General features: G+C 42.1%; 1 protein-coding gene across 1 annotated transcript in view; it reads right to left on the bottom strand.

Annotated features, from left to right (window-relative positions):
* Positions 1-648: 648 nt before the first annotated feature.
* HSDL2 (hydroxysteroid dehydrogenase like 2) overlaps positions 649-17,753 on the bottom strand; it is a 20,175-nt gene continuing 3,070 nt past the window's right edge. Inside the window, exons 2-11 of the mRNA XM_009278780.2 lie at positions 13,688-13,916; positions 13,150-13,248; positions 12,909-13,023; positions 10,353-10,456; positions 9,284-9,382; positions 4,193-4,387; positions 3,623-3,694; positions 2,083-2,280; positions 1,415-1,543; positions 649-958 (exon numbers count right to left, since the gene is read on the bottom strand). Coding sequence (XP_009277055.1) covers positions 846-958; positions 1,415-1,543; positions 2,083-2,280; positions 3,623-3,694; positions 4,193-4,387; positions 9,284-9,382; positions 10,353-10,456; positions 12,909-13,023; positions 13,150-13,248; positions 13,688-13,916 — 1,353 coding nt within the window. The 3' untranslated portion in view covers positions 649-845. The remainder of the gene's footprint in view (positions 959-1,414; positions 1,544-2,082; positions 2,281-3,622; positions 3,695-4,192; positions 4,388-9,283; positions 9,383-10,352; positions 10,457-12,908; positions 13,024-13,149; positions 13,249-13,687; positions 13,917-17,753) is intronic.

The raw sequence follows: 17,753 nt of genomic DNA, 5'->3' as shown, positions 1-17,753 counted from the left end.
GTTTTAAGAGGTTGGTGCATCTGGCTTTGCAGATGCACAAAGTCACACAAAGTTGCAGACCATGTGTGCACGTGTCCACTTACAGAGTGGGACGTGTGCTTTTACTAGTGAGCTTCAATCTTTACCAGCTGAAGGGAAGGGAAGGGGAAGTGGGGGGCTGCAGTGATGTAGGTTAATCCTCGTAATGCCACATGAAGGCGCTGTAGAAGTCAGCACCTTGTCTGTGGCGGTCGGGGGCAGGGGAGTGTGAGTGCATGTGCGCGTGTGTACCTCTGCACAAAAAGAAAACTTGCGTATCACTCGGTATGTCTGTGCAGCCTAACTCAGTGCAATACAGAGGTATGAGAACTAGTGTAGGTAATCAACTCCAGGAAAGCAAAAAAAAAAAAAAAAAAAAAAAAAAAGAGATGTTAATTTACCAGGGGTAATTAGGGCCCTGCTGCACTGGCCATATTGCTTCCACTTCTAAGCCAGCTCAGGAATCTCTGCATGGCACTGCTATCACAGAAACAGATCTGTAGGGTGATGTTTGCTCCCCCCATCTTTTTTATGGGATGTGTGCAAGCAACTGTGTGGGGAAAAAACTCACTTCAGGTGTCCTGCATTGATCCAGAGGAGCAGAAGAAAAGAAAACACCTGCAATGTAATATGTGTATTCGGGAGAAGGAATTAGTTTAATCACAAACACTTTCTTGTCTTAACCAGATGGAGTTATTTCTTATCTAAAAATCTCACATTTTATCCATACTTATTACATTGCATCAGAGAAAAAGAAGGACTACCATTTTAAAACAGCTTTGCAGTTATATATGAAAGGCCACTGTTCTGCTCGTAAGGCTTTCCCCTCACAGTTTAGAGTTAAGCTGTGTCAGCATCTTCTCCAGCTTTATTGCTAGTGTCATGTTACCTTTAATCCTTAATTTTCCTGACATGAAGGCCATGGTTGGCTTTAGTTTACCTAAAAAGAAGAAACAGAACCATCAGAAAATGAAAAGGAACTGTAGACAGCCTGTGCACAGGAAAATGTAACGCCACTACAGTGAGACCTAGCAGCTGTATTGCTACCAAGTTCTGCAGTAAAAGCAGTGCACGTTTAGGAAACCCAGATTAGAGATGTGCAGAACAGAAGTCCAACAGATTGACTGGGTTCTTTCTGACGCTACACTCGCTGCCAAAATTTCAATACCTAGTTCATAAAAGCAGCGTAAGCTTTTGTGCTCTTCCTGTTCGCAGGCCGGAAGAGTTCAGAAAAATCCGAGGGGGTCTATCCTACGCCTTCACTTGAGCCACAAAAAGCCCAAAGCCCCTCCATCCCAGGATCACAAAGCGAGGAGGCTGGCTGTTCGCCCATCAGCAGAAGGTTTTCTGGGCAGCAGTACCCGCGTCCGCCCTGGCAAACGCACCGGTCACTCACCTGTGAACATTTTCACAAAGTCGGCACTCGACATGCTCATAACCACGTCAGCCGTCACAGGAGGCTTTCCGAAACCAGCGCTCCCACCCTTGGTTTTCAGGTCAATATACCAAGTGCCTCCGTCATCACCTGAACAGACAGTGACAAGAGGTGACGAGGCAGCAAAGGCGCCCTCCCTACTCCTCCCCGTCAGGCGGCCGCTGCCGTGTCCGTTTGGAGCAGTCACACGACACTACGTACGCTGGCGGCGCTCTGCAAGAGGTTACCACTTGCCCCGCGTTCTGCGTGCAGGCAAGGCCAGCCTCTGGCAGAGGCCCCGCAGCACCACGCATCGGGGACGCGGGCAGAAGAGCCCAAAGGCAGCACGTTGCTGACAGAGCTGGTGCTTTCACCGTGACCCTGCGAGCGCCCCGTCTATCGATCGCCATGCTAACCCCGTGCCGTAGGGCCAGCGCTGTGACAAAGCCTGCCCGCATACGCCAGGAGCGGCAGCAGCCTCCTGCGCGTGCTGAAGTTGGTCCCGAGAAGGAGCAGCACACAGAACAAGCAGAACAAAAGGTGGTCTGTTTCGGGATCAGCCTGAAGAGGCGAGTGTTCCTCTTTGAAAACACCCGGGGCCTTTTGCCAGGAGTGTGAGCACGTGGAGGTTTTACACGGGATGGTCTTACCAGATAATTCAAACTGAAAGACACCCTGAGTCGCTCTCACATACTCTTCGCTCATTGCCCCCTGAATAACTCTGAATGTTTCTGCAACAGGACTCGGTGGCTTGGCTGGGGCAGATCCTGCGTTAACCTTCGCTCCACCTGGTCCTTCACGCTGGGATCCGCTTAACTTCTTCTCCTCTTTGAATGCTTGGGAAGCACCTACAAGAAAGGGATTATTTTTCTCTTTCAAACGCAAAACGCTTTAAACCTGCACGTAGAAACACGCGTAGAGAACTCCGTTTGAAAAGATTTAAGCTTCACGCTAGGGAAAACGAGTATTTTCCCATTTCAGTGTTAATACTGACAAAGGGTGGGTTTAGCACCTGGGAATCTGAGGAGGTGCAGAGCACCAAAGGTAATTTTGCAAAATATTTCTCTTCCTAATACGTCAAAAGAAAAGTGAAAATAAAACCACGGCAAAATTCTAATTCTGACTGTTCGCAGTTCGTTACAAATGCTTCCACAGCACATTGCTGTCTAATGCAATCCACACGCTCCTGACAGCACTCGCAAAACCCAAACCAGTGTCTTTAATAAACGCCGCTTTCACCTCAAAATACTTCTCCCTCTTCTCTGTCTCGCTAAGAACACGGATATTTTATTAAGCCTTCTGCAAAGGCTTCTAAGCTGTAAATGAATTCGCTGCTTTAATCGGCATTTTACCATACCGCGGTGAACACGTACATTTAACAGTGAGGGACAGCATTTGCAATATACAAGGCTGATCAAGTGGAACAGCCCCTGCAAACGTTGTCAAAGGTCTCTTAGGTGTCTTGAGTATCAAAACACAGTTAGGACTATCCTGTGAGTCCCTGCTAAATAACCTGTGCCGTGAGGCCCAGGGAACTAACACCATCCCTCCCTGGCAGAACAGTCCTCGTGCTATTGCTCAAACAGTATTTTCAGGGGAAAGGGACTGTTCAAACTTTGCTTCCTCTGCCCTTCTCTTATCCCTGTTTTTGCACTCCTATGACACCTGCTCAGCATTCTTAGTTGCCCTCCTACTTGACACACTACAATTCTGAAAAAGCAAAACCGATGCTTTTCCAAGAAAGGACTTCGCCATTTCATCTAAGAGATATTTGTGTAAATTGTGCAAGTTTTATCTAAGAAGCAATGGAGGCTCTACGTTGTGTTCTTTTGTATAAATTTAGCAAGGCAAATGAGACACTCCTGCAAAATGTGCTGTTTGCCATTGAATTTCTTTTTCCAGCAATATTTACCTGTGACCTTCATACTACCACAAGTCAGATGGTTAAAAAAGGATTCTTCAAATAAGGCACTGATTTTATACCATGAAGGTCCTGCAGGAGGTAACATTCTTTCCCTAGCTTTAAGTAGAGAGTAATTTCCATAAATCATACCCTCCAAATGAGAAAAGGGGTTTTGCCACATAGCTTGAGTGGAGACCAAGCTCTTGGGAGAAAAGAAAAAATGACTTGAAATAGGGCATTCATTATTGTCAGAAATGATTGACTTTTACACACAGTGCTTTCCCTACCATCTCTTTCTTGTTTCATGGCTGTCATGTCAGTTTCAACATCCAAGAAGAAGTCAGGTATCAGGGGGTGACCTAAAAGGGAGGAAAAATGTAATAGTAAGTCCAAGTAAAGTTGGACAGCACAAACAGGAATCAATTTCGTATGAAACTACAGCCAAGTTTATAAGTAAATAAACTACAATTTGAAGGAAAGACATAACATGAAATAACATGTTTACAGTTTGGTTAATTTAAAATCTGACCTACAAGCCTCTTAAAGTTGCAATGAAAAACATTTGGAGAAGAAAAAAAAAAATCTATCTCACTAGCTAGTAAATAGTAATATATACATCTACAGTGCAGGTACATTTTCTTTTCATTAAATTATTTTTTTTAATTTAATAGGCACTTGATGATTAGAATCTCAGTGGACTCGTATGTGCTTTCCAGGGAGGCATGTTCTGAAAGCTGAGGGAAAGCAACTTTTTACAGACTAATTTAAGAGCCCCTAGAAACAAAACTGTATTAATATTCTCCATACAGCCTTCCCTCCTTCCTGAACTTACTTCTCATCTTAAAGATCTGTTTTACCTGGTGCAATTGCATAGACATCAAAATCCTTAACTCCTTCTTCTCTCAGCAGAACTTCATCAATAACGAAGTTTCCAGTGAAACTTTTTGGTTTTGTTAAAATGCAATATGCAGCATCTGCAAGGATGTCCGTTTTCCTGCACTGCTTTTCTATTCCAGATCCTCCCAGCATATCCAGAGCAGCTGTATGTATGGCTACAAAGTTTGGAGGGTAAGAAAGCAAAGCTTTAACACCGACAACATGAAATTCCCATTTCTCTGGCAAGTACACACACTTTGTTTTCCTTTCATGCAAAAGGAAGTTGTACGAGAAATGAAATACTACCAACCAACAAATAATGCTCTACAAGCACCAGTAAAAACAAGAAAACTGTTAAAGGAACCAAAAAGTGGCATAATGGGCAGGACTTCTTATGACATTCACACCCCTCTATCCCTTTATCAGTGTTCCCCTCTGTGGATTTCCTCCAGGTTATTCAGGACATGAAAAACTAACAGGACAACTATTTTTCTCAAAGTGAACGTATGATACATCAGTCGTTAAGAGGTACTTCCCTTGGTGATTATGACACTGAAAATCTTGATGCTTAATTTTAGCCTTGTAATAACTCCCATGAGATACCAAAGTGTCTCTCCTAAGTTAATGAGAAACCAAATAGCAAAAACTCAACTAACTTGTTCAATGTTCCACAGAAAAGCTGTGTTAGACCCAAGAATAAAATCCAGATCTCCTAAGCTTCTGGTTGTTTTATTAACCAATTCTACTAACTTCTGCACCATTCCGTTAGTCTTCTTTATGCTTCCCCCAAGGGAGTCACTAACACTGTGGCATGTTCCAGTCTATGTCTGTTAATTTGCTCTTCCAGGCTGAGGTATCCATTTCATTTTTCTTTCATCCTGTTCCAGAGAGGCTGTTTGGCATTTGCCATGTTACTGTTTTCAGTAACACAGTTCTGCTTCATGGCTTTTTCCCATCTGCTGTTTAAGACTGAACACTCTGCTCCTAAGTTTTGGGACAGATTCACAAATCCTCTCCTACACCTGGGGCTGGTAGATCCTGGAGGCGGAAGGATAAACCTGATTTTAAATCACTTTTGTCCTCCTTTCTGTGTTTCCATTCCACACAAAGTAACAGCAGCTTTGATGCAGAAATGATCCCAACATCCCTTAAAAAGCAAAGAATAGGCACCATGCAGGACACGTCTATCAGAGCTGGATCATTCACCTTCCAAACTAGGAACTGGGAAAAAGGACGGCAGTCTTCAATGCTGGCCAGGGAGGTCCTGTCAAAGTGTTTTCTAGGAAAATGCAAGAGTGGGTACATGTCCTTGCTGACTCCCTTATTTTACCCTTCTGTGGTGAGAATTAGCCCCTAGGTTTCATTTACCTTCGACCAACCTCAGCTTCTTTTTTTCAAATCAACTGAACTGCTATAAATACGCTATAAATAAAAAGTGGCGAATAGATATACTGTACATACACCTCAGTCTCCCTAGGTGTTTTTCTCATTTTTAAGGATAGGAAATAAATTTGCCTTCTTTGGTCCTCTGAAATGCGATCTGTCCTGCAAGATTTTTTAGTTTTTTTTAAATAACTACTAATAGTTCAGAGAACATTTCTGTCAAATACTCTGATGAAGTTTACCAGGTCCTGTTGACCTGAATATATTCCACTATTCTGAGGACTCATTAATGTGTTTTCTTTTCCTGGCCCACATTTCTGCCACTTCTCTGTTAGCATCGACTGTTATTCTCAGCACAGTAAGCCTATGTGCACAGACTGAAGCAAAAAGGTTTTAAACCTCATAGTCTGGCTGCACATTGTTCCACCTATTTCGTATAAAGCGTTGCTGGTTTTCCTCTAATGCACATGAAAAGTCTTCTAGTTCTGTTCCAGGACGCCGCTATTATTCATATGTACTCTTAATGGTGGGATTACCCCTTGCCCTTTTGGTAGGCCTCCTCTTTCACTTTTAGATATATAGAGATCTCCTGGCATCTTATTACCAGCATACTTTCATGTGTTTAAAGTGTCTGATTAATCAACAGATACTGGCATCCGTACTAGCACTGAGGCTAATCACATTTGTACGAGATGACAGTGGATTTTTTAATTAAGAATTTTGCAATTGTATTTTAGATACCATGGAAGTCTGTAACTCTCTCTCTCTCTGGTGACCACTTGAAATTAGTTAACTTTCTCACTTTTGGAAGATAAAACTTTTGCAAGAACATTTTTTGTACTGTAGAATTTGCACACTGTTATCCTCTTTTATACTTGAGGGCACATCAGTTTTCATGGAGGCATCAATGATTTACACAAACTTTGAGAGCTCATCTAACGTTTCTAACAGTCAAACTGAACGAGCAAGAATGGATTCAGCAAATACAGAGCTCTGCATGCCTTTGATTTTACGGAAAGCTTAAGTACTTTTTAAATTACTTTGCAGCACCTCACAGAGAGAAATCTTCATTAAAACAAGCATCTATTAGAATATACTATTGTCATTCGTAAACTGAATCTTTCTGCACTTCCAAGCCTCATGTTCTGGAGGTTCCTGAGGGGAACAGATATGAACTGCACTCTAGAACAAGTGCCAGCTTCTGCAGTGTTACTCTCTTACTTATTTTAGCAGGTACAAATATGTTACCAAGGACACAGTGGCACTCTAATGCACAAAAGAAAGATACTACTTTCTTTGGTTTGGGTTTTCCCCCCCAAGAAGAATTTTGTAAAAGTTTAATTAATACATCATAGACATCCTTTAATACCATACCATACCATATCTGGGACACTGGTACTACTACTGACATTTGGAGTGCTACAGCATATACAAACACTGGAAAGAAAGAAAGAATTCAGCTATGCAACATAAGACAGAATGTAACTTCTGCCTACAAAGTTAGCCATCCCTCCGAAAAATTTTTCATCGTGAGCGGCTGGACAAATTCTCCTAGGTTCTGTTTTCCCTTGCCATGAAAAACAGGAGGCTGAATTATTCAGATGGATGGGGGAAAACACCTACATTGCAAAATAAAGACCTAGTATAACCAGCTGGTCTCTGCAGGAAGAATTCTTTAGCTTTCAACAGTATGTTGGGACCCATAAAACCACCAACTCATCTCCACAATAGTAGTGGATGTTTTCTCCAGCCTATCCAGAATCATAGAAGGAAGGTGTTGAAGAATCAGAAAGCAGTGGAGGGGGCACATAATGTGCCTATGCAGTGTGTAAATATGTGCATTTACAAGACACAGGTAATCTTGTAACACCTTTTGCATGAGAAAATAAGTCAAATTAGTAATGTTGTCTGCAGCTTGATACCACATCTCTCTGAATGAGATACTCTGGATTAATTACTTCACTGTCCCTAACTCTCATATACGATTTACATTGCTTAATCAGTCAGTTACCAAAAACCACAAAATGGTAGATAAAAGATCACCTCTGCCAATGGAAAACCAAATTACTCCTACGTATAGGATTCTGAGGAGATATAAACCCCATTTTAGGGACAAGCCAGGCAGAATGGGCATGAGGTCTAGGGAGCTAAAGGCTTTAAGAACCAAATTTCATGGCTCTATTCCAGATGACAAATATAGATGCTGGGAAATCGCCACTGAAACTTTTCTGAGGTTTCCCTGGAGCACTCAAGAAGCAAGTATGTGGAAACAAGTGCATGTTTCTTCTGACTCCTTCAGAAATAAAAAAATACAAGAGAGACCCAAAACCTGAAAGGTGAGCTTTCACTCCACTGCCAGGAAGGCAATCCAGTCCCTGAAGTTATACCTGCAGTTGCCTTCAGTACACCAAAGATTAAAAGCTTATCCTCTTCAAAACAGACAGTACAGGTTTTGTGATGATGTAATTCTCATGAACGATATAATCATCATTCAAAAAGTCAATCCCTTACCAAAATATTTCTATGGGTAAAAATCATACTGTGAGCAGAATTATGAGGCATTCATTTACTGGGAGAATTTAGGATGCAAGCATCCAGACCAATGAAGAAGGACCAGGCCTGTCAGACATACTAACCCAAGCGTTCAACTGAGTATCACCTACAGTATTTAAGCAAAGAAGCTCAGCTGATTTTGTCTGAGATAATTAAGTCTTGCTCATATTCCTCACTTTAGAGGAAGCAAATCAGAGAGCTTCCACACTAGAAGTTAAAAGGGGCCTGCAACTCCTAACAGGAAAATGTTGAGAAGTGTCTGGGTACAAACACTTCTTACACTGGAGCGCTAGCCCCAGAAGAGGATCTTGGTTGATATTTTTATTTCCTCTTCCTTCTTCCCTCCCTCCACTAGTTATGGGAATAAACTGCAGGATCACCTTCTGTCTTTACTGATTTTAACATCAGTATCATTTCTGTACATAGAAGTTTCTGGGGTGAAGAGACTGGCCTCTTTGGCAAACAGCTGAATAAACCTCAAAACAGCAGCCCTGATCCTCACTGACCCATAGACAACAAATGGAAGTTAATACAATGTGGGAGCATCAAGTTGTTTTTCTTCCACAGAGCTCTTTAATTTCCCGTGACTTGCAAGCAGATGGTTCTGTCCCATGATTTGCTGTCCCACTGCACCAAAACTTCTAGGAACAGGGTTTTTTTAATTATTTCTGCATTTACAGAGGTATGTATCTTGTCAGTTCTATCTACGCTCTGGCAATTTAACTAGCAAGGAATTCTAAATAGTACTACATACACAGACGTTTAATACCTACTGATGAAAGCATGCTAATACTTTTGTGATTCTGTCCAAACCAAAACTCTGGGTGCATGAGAAAGAGCACAGACAAGCCAAATACTGCACAGATGCTTCCGCCAACTGAAAGGGTTGAATGGGTTGAATGGGTTGCAAACTAGCTGAAGATGAGTTTGAATCAAAGTGGCAATGGTCTAGTGAGAACTAGGAATGAAAACCAGCACCCATGCAGGATGAACAAAGAATAAGCAAAAGAACTGCTCGGCCTCCTGAATCAGTTCCAGAAGAAGCCCGAAGTATAATCAAAGTCAAATAAAACAAGCTGTAGAAGACAAAATACAGAAAGTCATTATTTTAGTACCATTAAAAAAAAAAAAATCACCTGTTTTGGGCCATAAAGCATTGACAGCAACTTCTCCTCTAAATTCTTCTGCCATTCCCAAGACACACATGGACATCCCATATTTAGAAATGGTATAAGCTAATACAAGAAGTATAAAAAAAATAAAAAATTACACTTTATCAACAGAACTTTAATTACGAAGGAAAGAAAAACCAAAATGATTTGTTCATAAGGAAAACTAAGTTTTTGGGGACAAAACAGTATCTCCTAGAGTCAAAGTCTCTCACTTCTCCCCACCACCCCTAGCAGATACAAACTATAGTCTGCCATCTTTTCACTACAAGTAACACGAGAGCTACACGTTTTGACAAAAACGACGACTGAAGCCTAGCTGCATGGTGGTTTTGTTGTGCTTTTTATACACAGTACACTGACAAGAGTGCCCAGTTTTTTTCAAGAGGCCTAAGGCATACTAGCTGCTAACAACCAAACTAGTATTCTACAGAAAAAAAAATAGAAAAAAAAAGAAAAAAAGGGACATTCTAAATCCTTGTCATCTATCTATTTTGAGAAGGGAAGCTTTTGGGGGGGAAAGAACTGGGACTTGCTGGAGGAGTTTAACATGACAAGTGTCCAAAATCGAAAGGTTTTTTTTACAGTTTTAAAATGAGCAACATTAACCTCAAGACAAAATGGGGTCCCTTTCCCACCTCAAAATTAATTTCCATTTTAAAAGACAACATTGAACTTTATTAAATAAAATGTGAAGCTGAACTGGTAAGAAAATAGATTTTTGGTTTCAATCTCTATTTGGAACAGAAAATGTTTTGTAGTCTTAAGAATTCCCATGAAAAAGCACGGACTTTTACCTTGAAAACATTCTTGAAAACATAAAGGACATATTAGGCCATGAAACCTGCACTATGTTTTCCCACAAAACAATTTCTTTTAGGTTAGGTACAAAACACCCTGGGGAACTATTAGTGCCAGTCTGTATATAGTGCTAAAGATACAAGATCTAGCATTCTGGGCTGGCACTCCCACACATTTCACCAGGTATTTACATGATTCTCAAAAAATAACAACAAAGGCCCTGAATACTACTCACCACAATGATTTTTGAACCACATGGGATTCATATTCATAGGTGGGCTGAGGTTCAGGATATGGGGGTTCCTACTCTTCCTCAAGTGGGGAAGGCATGTTTTAGACCTGAAAGATATATTCAGACAAATCAGTCACCTCTTATTTTATGGAACACCTATAATTACAGGAAAAAACATACTAGCAGACCAGTATTTTCATGAAAGTCCAACACTAAGCTGAGACCCTGCCCCTGTATCAATTATTTAACTGATATAAAGAACAATAAAAACAATCTGTCCTAGCTCAGTTATCTCAGGCCTAGTATTCATTCCTGCTAACTGGACCACATTCTCCAAATGGTGCAGCTGCATCTACTAAAGCTGACTTTCCAGATGCTCAGAAGCCATAATCTCCTTGTAATAGTTCTGGCAGGGCCAACAAAACACTATGAGGCAACAAGCGAAATTAACAGTGTAGAGCATCATTTAGTCATAAATATATTCTGATCACATACCTATTTCTTCTTTAAAACCACGTTAAAGAAATAATACTGTATAGTGAAAAGCTATTGCAAATATTCAAAGCAAAACTGAAAACCTATTCTCAGCTGACTGGAAGAGTCACTATTTCATTCAAATTAGAATTTACATGTATCTGTAAATCGTAACTTTTACTTTATAAAAAACGTCACTTGACTTCACTTCTAGCACTAAGGTACATGTTTGCATTTGAACTCTGCTGGAGAATTTTTAATCAAGCTTCACAGGGAGAACAGCACCGCAGAGGACTACACTACTGACCTACTATTCACACATTTCAACAGGACCCACGCATACTGTCAGCCACAGAAGGGACACCTTCAACCGCAAAATCATTACAGTAGTAAAGTAAATCATTTACCACCTGGGGTTTCAACTCTTTTCAGTGGCAGTGCACAAGGTTCACTAACAGGTGTCTCAATTTCTTAATGCACAGGAACCAAGAATATGTCAACAGGTATACTCTGTAATAGGGGACATCCTACCTCCTCCACACAGACAAAAAATCCATACCACTTTTTTTTTAGCTATTATAACTTCCTCAGCATTAAATTGCAAACAGATGTCTACAAATTACGAGCAGAAGCAACATACAAAGCAAGGGGAAGAAAAGGCTGAAATGCTTGACTAGGTCTTCCCAACTGACAGCTATAAAAGCAATGACAAAGATCATTTGTAACTTCCCTTGAGAGGCATTAATCTTTCATATACTCTTCCATTTGCAGCAACACAGAACCTGCTTTTTAATCTTTTTAAGGCAGAGTAGCACCCAAAGGAAAGATGACTTTAAGAATCCTCCATTAATTTGGAATAGCTAGATGTACCATCAAGAAAGTGATTGTCGCTGTTGGCTGGTGTGGGTAAATGGAGCTTGCCACTGGCAACACAGTGGAACCCATTCAGAGATTTAGCAAGGGATATCCACAGAGCATTTTCTGGAATGCTAAGCTCCAAAAACAATTTTCCTTTCTGAGCGCGGAACTGCTTACACTTATAGCCTTTCAAAAGCAGACATCACAGGATGGAAGCACAGAAATCCCACTCTGCAAGCAGAGTCTTTCTTTCTTCCACCCTCCTTCTCTCTCCATGCTATCTACATGCTGTGCACGTGTCTCTCTCATTCAGAAAGCTGCTATTCATGTGTGTTTTTACACTGTTCTAATGGCAAATCCCTTCACTGATTCTTAGCAAAAGAACATTAAGGAATATAATCATGGTATCTCATAACCAGATTCATCTGCACAAAGGAGAATGACAGACACTATTCTAGATAAAACTTTGATACAAAAAGCTCCTGATCACATCAAGCAATGACTGAATATAGAGAATCTGCATCATCCTAAGGGCTTTTTTTTTTTTTTAAACACAACCCCATCAAAATCAAAGTTTTCATTTCAAAACAGAGCAACTATAAATGACACCCTGTAAATCTAAAGATGATCCCACCTACTGAATCTACTTCCAAAAAATGAGCAAAATAAGGACACAGGAATTGTGAAATCAAATCTTGGTATGGTAATTTAAATAAATTATAGAATTGATAAGCTGAAAGTAGGCAGAGAACACTTTAGATCGTTAAGATACATCTTTAACATTTCTCTTTTAACTATTGTAAGTTATATAATGTCTCTAAAGATGAGAAAGACACTTGTGAGAAGGAAGCTGACAAAAAAGATACTGCACTTAATGTATGCAAAGAGTTAGTAATATTGCTTGAAATGAAAGAGCAGACAGCATTTAGCAAAGCCAAGCTGAAGCTCCATTTGAAATAAACTAGTTTCTGCTTCCTACCTGCATGGAGGGGCTTGTGAACACTTAATGACTACAGTAATAAGGTTCCTGTTTACTCCAACTTGCAATTCTTGCAAATAATTATTTCAAATCAGTTGGCCAATAACCAAGCAACTTCCTGTGAGCACATGTAGAATACTTGCACTCCAGCTCTAGGGTAGCAAGACAGCTACACAATTTCTCAGAAAAACTGAGATAACATCATACATTTTGTTAGAATTACTTTGCTTCCCTCTCTCAGCACTTACGTAAGGTAGGTTCCTCGTACATTGACATCCATCATAAGATTGACTTTCTTCATTTCTGTTTCCAAAGTGCCAGTCAAAGAGATGGCGCTTGCATTGTTCACCAAAATATCAATCCCTGGTTTTAAAATAAGCCATTTCACATTAGCATTTAAAGACAAAAAGCACAAGTAAGGCAGTCTGTTCTTTTCTCTTTTTGTTTGAACAATCTGCCTGTTAACATCTCCTCCACACCTTAACATACCTCCAAAAGTCTTCACAGCTTTCTCCACGGCATTAATAATCTGCTGTTCTTCCCTCACATTAACGACGCATGGCAAAGCCTTTCCTCCAGCCGCTTCAACTGCACAATTAAAAAATTAAACATTTAAAAATTTGCTCTCAGATGGAACAAATAGCATGAACCTACTGAGAATCTCTCATTCAATGACATGCTTCAAAAAGGCATTGAAAATCGCACTCTCAAATTGCGACCTTTTTGTATGTTGCGTAAAGAACAGGGAAGCCAAAACCAAATCTTAACACCGAGAATGCGTATGTTCTCACATACATACATCTCAACTAACATAGCATTTTCACATCTATACACACACATCTTCATTACAGTAATATTTTGATACCTCCCAGCATTCCTGGGAGGCAAGAGAAGCACTAACCTTATTTTATTAAAGGTGAATTGGAGCTAAGAGAGTCTACGCAGTTTTCCCCTCGGGTATGGCAATTAAGCTAGGGCGTACACCCAACCCAGCACCTGAAGACCACCCTCATTTACTACAACTTACTCTCTGCTGCAGCAGTGTAGATAGTCCCTGGAAGAGTAGGATGGGGCTCAGCTGTCTTGGCAGCTATCACAATGTTGGCGCCATCCTTGGCAGCTTTCAAAGCAATGGCTTTGCCAATGCCCCGGCTGGCGCCTGTGATGAAGAGAGTGCATCCTGCTAGTTTCCTAAAGGTGAAGGGGGAAGTGGAGGGTAAAGAAGAGGGAGAACAAAGCAAAACCTTTAAATCATTCTTTAAGGCAAAAGTAACTAGAGCAGTCTTCCAACCAGACAAATGCCTTCATCATTTTGCTAAGAAAGCAGCCCCTAAATACACAAGAAATGGCTACAGCTACAGCAAAGTACAGTACCACTGAAGGTAAGACCACTCTCCAAGTCTGCAAACACTATAAAGCAAGAAGGCTACACAGGTCACCCAATTAGATTTCTCCCTTTTTGTAAAATGATCCAACACACTGTTTACAACAGAGCTGCTACATTCTCCGACAATGGAAAAGGAAGTTGTGAAAACCAAAATGCCAGTTTCTAATGAGACAACACACCTACACAGCTCTCTGTAATTTACTAGTCACAGCCTTCTAAACACAAAAAACTGCTGTCTCAACGTGGTATAAAGTTCAAGTCTAGAACCACAATGCCAACGCAGGGTGCCACACGGTTTACAACAGAGCTGCTACATTCTCCGACAATGGAAAAGGAAGTTGTGAAAACCAAAATGCCAGTTTCTAATGAGACAACACACCTACACAGCTCTCTGTAATTTACTAGTCACAGCCTTCTAAACACAAAAAACTGCTGTCTCAACGTGGTATAAAGTTCAAGTCTAGAACCACAATGCCAATGCAGGGTGCCACACACAAGTGCCAAGAACCTGACTTTCAGAAATGGCAATTATTTCTCTTAAAGGTTTTACACTAAACTCAACAGTTTCCCAGTAACTACATTTAATCCAATGGATTTCCCCAAAAAACGGGTCAAATCAAAACCTCTGGAGAAACTTAGCAAGTTTTAGAGAGTCAGAAAGACGTCTGGCTTACACAATGTCACTGAATTTTTGAAAAGCAAAAGATCAGCTCCAGTTTAAAGCACATTTGACAATAAAGCCTCTTAGACCACAGCTTTTCCATATGAAGGAATGTGCATTTCAGTGCTCTGCATAAAGCTTGTGTTGCTTTCCGTAACTCAGTGGAAAAAACCAAGAGGTCCAAGTTTTCAACCCCAGTTAGAGAATGCATATAAACTATGTGCTACAGCAACTTCACTTTTCACTCGCATCACAAATGTTACACATCAGCCTCCAAGCTTGCATTAGTTTTCCTTTCAGTCTGGGCCAGACTTGACTCACTACTGTTTCTCCAGGTCTGCTTTTTCCCTCCAATCTGAGAGCATCCCTCTCCAAAACACTCTCTAGGAGGGTAGCTGTTTGCTTTCAGAAGGCAGAAAACTGGGATGGGGTGGGGAGGAGGAGGGATCTTCCCCTGCAGTGGCACAGTTAGACATCTGCAAGGGCCCAGGAAGTCAATGAAGCCCTGCAGGTGCCATTTCAAACAGCTTTCCTCTGCGAAATTGGGTCCTAGAGAGGCACAGGAAGAAAAATCTCAAAACAGCACAGCAAATCACAAAAAACTGCTGCTGAGAGTCGAGTCAAATGCACAGTGAGGAAAGTTCATCTCTGCAATACACAGTCAGACTGTAAAACTCAGTCAAGTAAGGCCAGAATCCAGCTTCTATCTTCAACCAACCGATATGAAGTCAGCAGACTCCACCTTAGCAAGGGGGTCCAGCGAGAGGCAGCTCTGAAGGAAAAGGAAGCTGAGGAAAGCTGGCGGGGCTTTAAGCCCCCTCCAGGGGCAAGAGTGGTCCATTCAGGAAGACAAGTAGATGTACCAGGAGACCGGCATAGCTACGCAGGGAACTTGTGATTCAGCTCCCGTGTACAAAGGTGTCATACAGGGAGTGGGAGCAAGGACAGGCCACAAAGGAGGAATTAGAAATATCACCCTGGGCATGTCAGGGTGGTGTCAGGAAAACCAAAGTTCACCTGCAGCTAGGGCTTGTGAAGGACGTCAAGGGCACAGGGGCTTCTGCTGCTAGGCTGGTAGTAAAAGCAGGCCCTTTGCTCAATGGAGTGCTGAAAGCAAGGCTTTAGCCCCCTCCAGGGGCAAGAGTGGTCCATTCAGGAAGACAAGTAGATGTACCAGGAGACCGGCATAGCTACGCAGGGAACTTGTGATTCAGCTCCCGTGTACAAAGGTGTCATACAGGGAGTGGGAGCAAGGACAGGCCACAAAGGAGGAATTAGAAATATCACCCTGGGCATGTCAGGGTGGTGTCAGGAAAACCAAAGTTCACCTGCAGCTAGGGCTTGTGAAGGATGTCAAGGGCACAGGGGCTTCTGCTGCTAGGCTGGTAGTAAAAGCAGGCCCTTTGCTCAATGGAGTGCTGAAAGCAAGGCTTTCAATGCCATCTCTCACAATATTTTTGCATCCAATTTAAGATACTATGGTCTGGATGGGTGCACAACCTGACGAGTAAAAAACCAGTTGGTTGGTCCGGCTCGGAGGGTGGTGGTTAATAAGTCATACTCTGCCCAGAGACTGATAACAAGTAGGGTACCACTTCTACTCCCGGACCAGTCCTGTTTAACATCTTTATCAACAACCTGAAGGAGGTGACAAAATGCCCTGGGGGTGGACGACAACCGGTTCACAACCTTGAGGGCAGGGCTGCTATCCAGGGGGTCCCCGACAGGCTAGATGAACAGGAGCCTCGTGAAATTCAACAAGGACAGATATACAGTCCTGCATCTGGGAAGAAAGACTCCCTGCAATGGGGGAGTCCCTGGCCCAACTGAATGGCCAGGGAGGGCTCTCCTGAAAAAGCCTTGGGCAACTTGGCAGAGAGCAAGCCGAGCATGAGCCAGCAGTGTGCCTAGCAACAGAGGCCAGCAGCATCCTGGGCTACAAGAACACCATAACCAGAAGACTGAGGGAAGGGATTTGCCCCTCTGTTTGGCACTCATAAGACTTACATCCCGTGATGAGTTTTGGGTCCCTTGATACCAGGTATATGTTGACAAATAGGAGCAAGTTCTGCAAAGGGAGACAGAGATGGCTGAAGGCTCAGCACCTGTGTGAGAGGGCCAGTTCAGCCTGGAGAACAGCTTTGGGGGGACCTAGCAGCAGCCCCCCAATACCTATGCGGTGATTGGTGAAATGGAGCCAAGGATACATGTTGTGGTGCAGCGCAGGAGGATGAGAGACAACAGGTCCTTTCAAACTGAAAAAAGAAAGGTTCCAACTGGAGAGGTTCAGACTGTCCTCCCTATGATGACAGTCAGGCAACACAGCAGGGGACTGAGCTGTTTCCAGCCTTGGAGGTTTTCAAGACGCAAACGGACAAAGCCCTGAGCAACCCTGTCTGATCTCCCAACTGATCTGACTTTCAGCAAGAGGTTGGACTGGAGACCTCTCAAGGTCCCTTTCAACCTGAATTATCTGATGATCCCACCTGGAAGAGTCCAGCTGCAGATTCAATTCCTTTCCCCAAATTATTATTCTATTCAAAATGTCAGGGAACATATTCAATTCATTCCAGTTATGCTCTCTCTAGTTTTCCCCTCCAACCTTTCCTGCACTGGCCGTCACCCTCAAATTCTCTTTTTTCTGAGCACAACTGCATCTCTAGCCTACATAAACCTCCTTTTTCTCCCTAGGCTTACAATGACCACTGACTACATTCACTCTCTGGAGCTCCCTTCCTTCAATTCTAGCTCCACAACCTCCAATTTTGTCCCTACAGCCCACAGAAACAGTGTTCACCAAAATAAGCAAAGCCCTACTAACAGGAAAAATTCATTTTCACTTCATCCCCTCTGAAACATTGAGCTGACTTGATACGATCTCTCACACTCCTTTTATTTCTTCCTTTTTTTAAACATTCTTGCTTCTTCCTTAATTTTACTTCTAATCATGTCTGACTCGAGAAGTTTCATTTGCCCTCTACAAGTTGGCGTGACAGTACCCACAAAGCCAGATGCACCAACCTCTTAAAACGTTTATTTGGTGTC

This window comes from Aptenodytes forsteri, unplaced genomic scaffold (assembly GCF_000699145.1).
Source record: "Aptenodytes forsteri isolate BGI_AS27 unplaced genomic scaffold, ASM69914v1 Scaffold211, whole genome shotgun sequence".
NCBI lineage: Eukaryota > Metazoa > Chordata > Aves > Sphenisciformes > Spheniscidae > Aptenodytes > Aptenodytes forsteri.
Note: the sequence above shows the minus strand (reverse complement) of the source record. Positions and strands in the feature narration are given on the sequence as shown.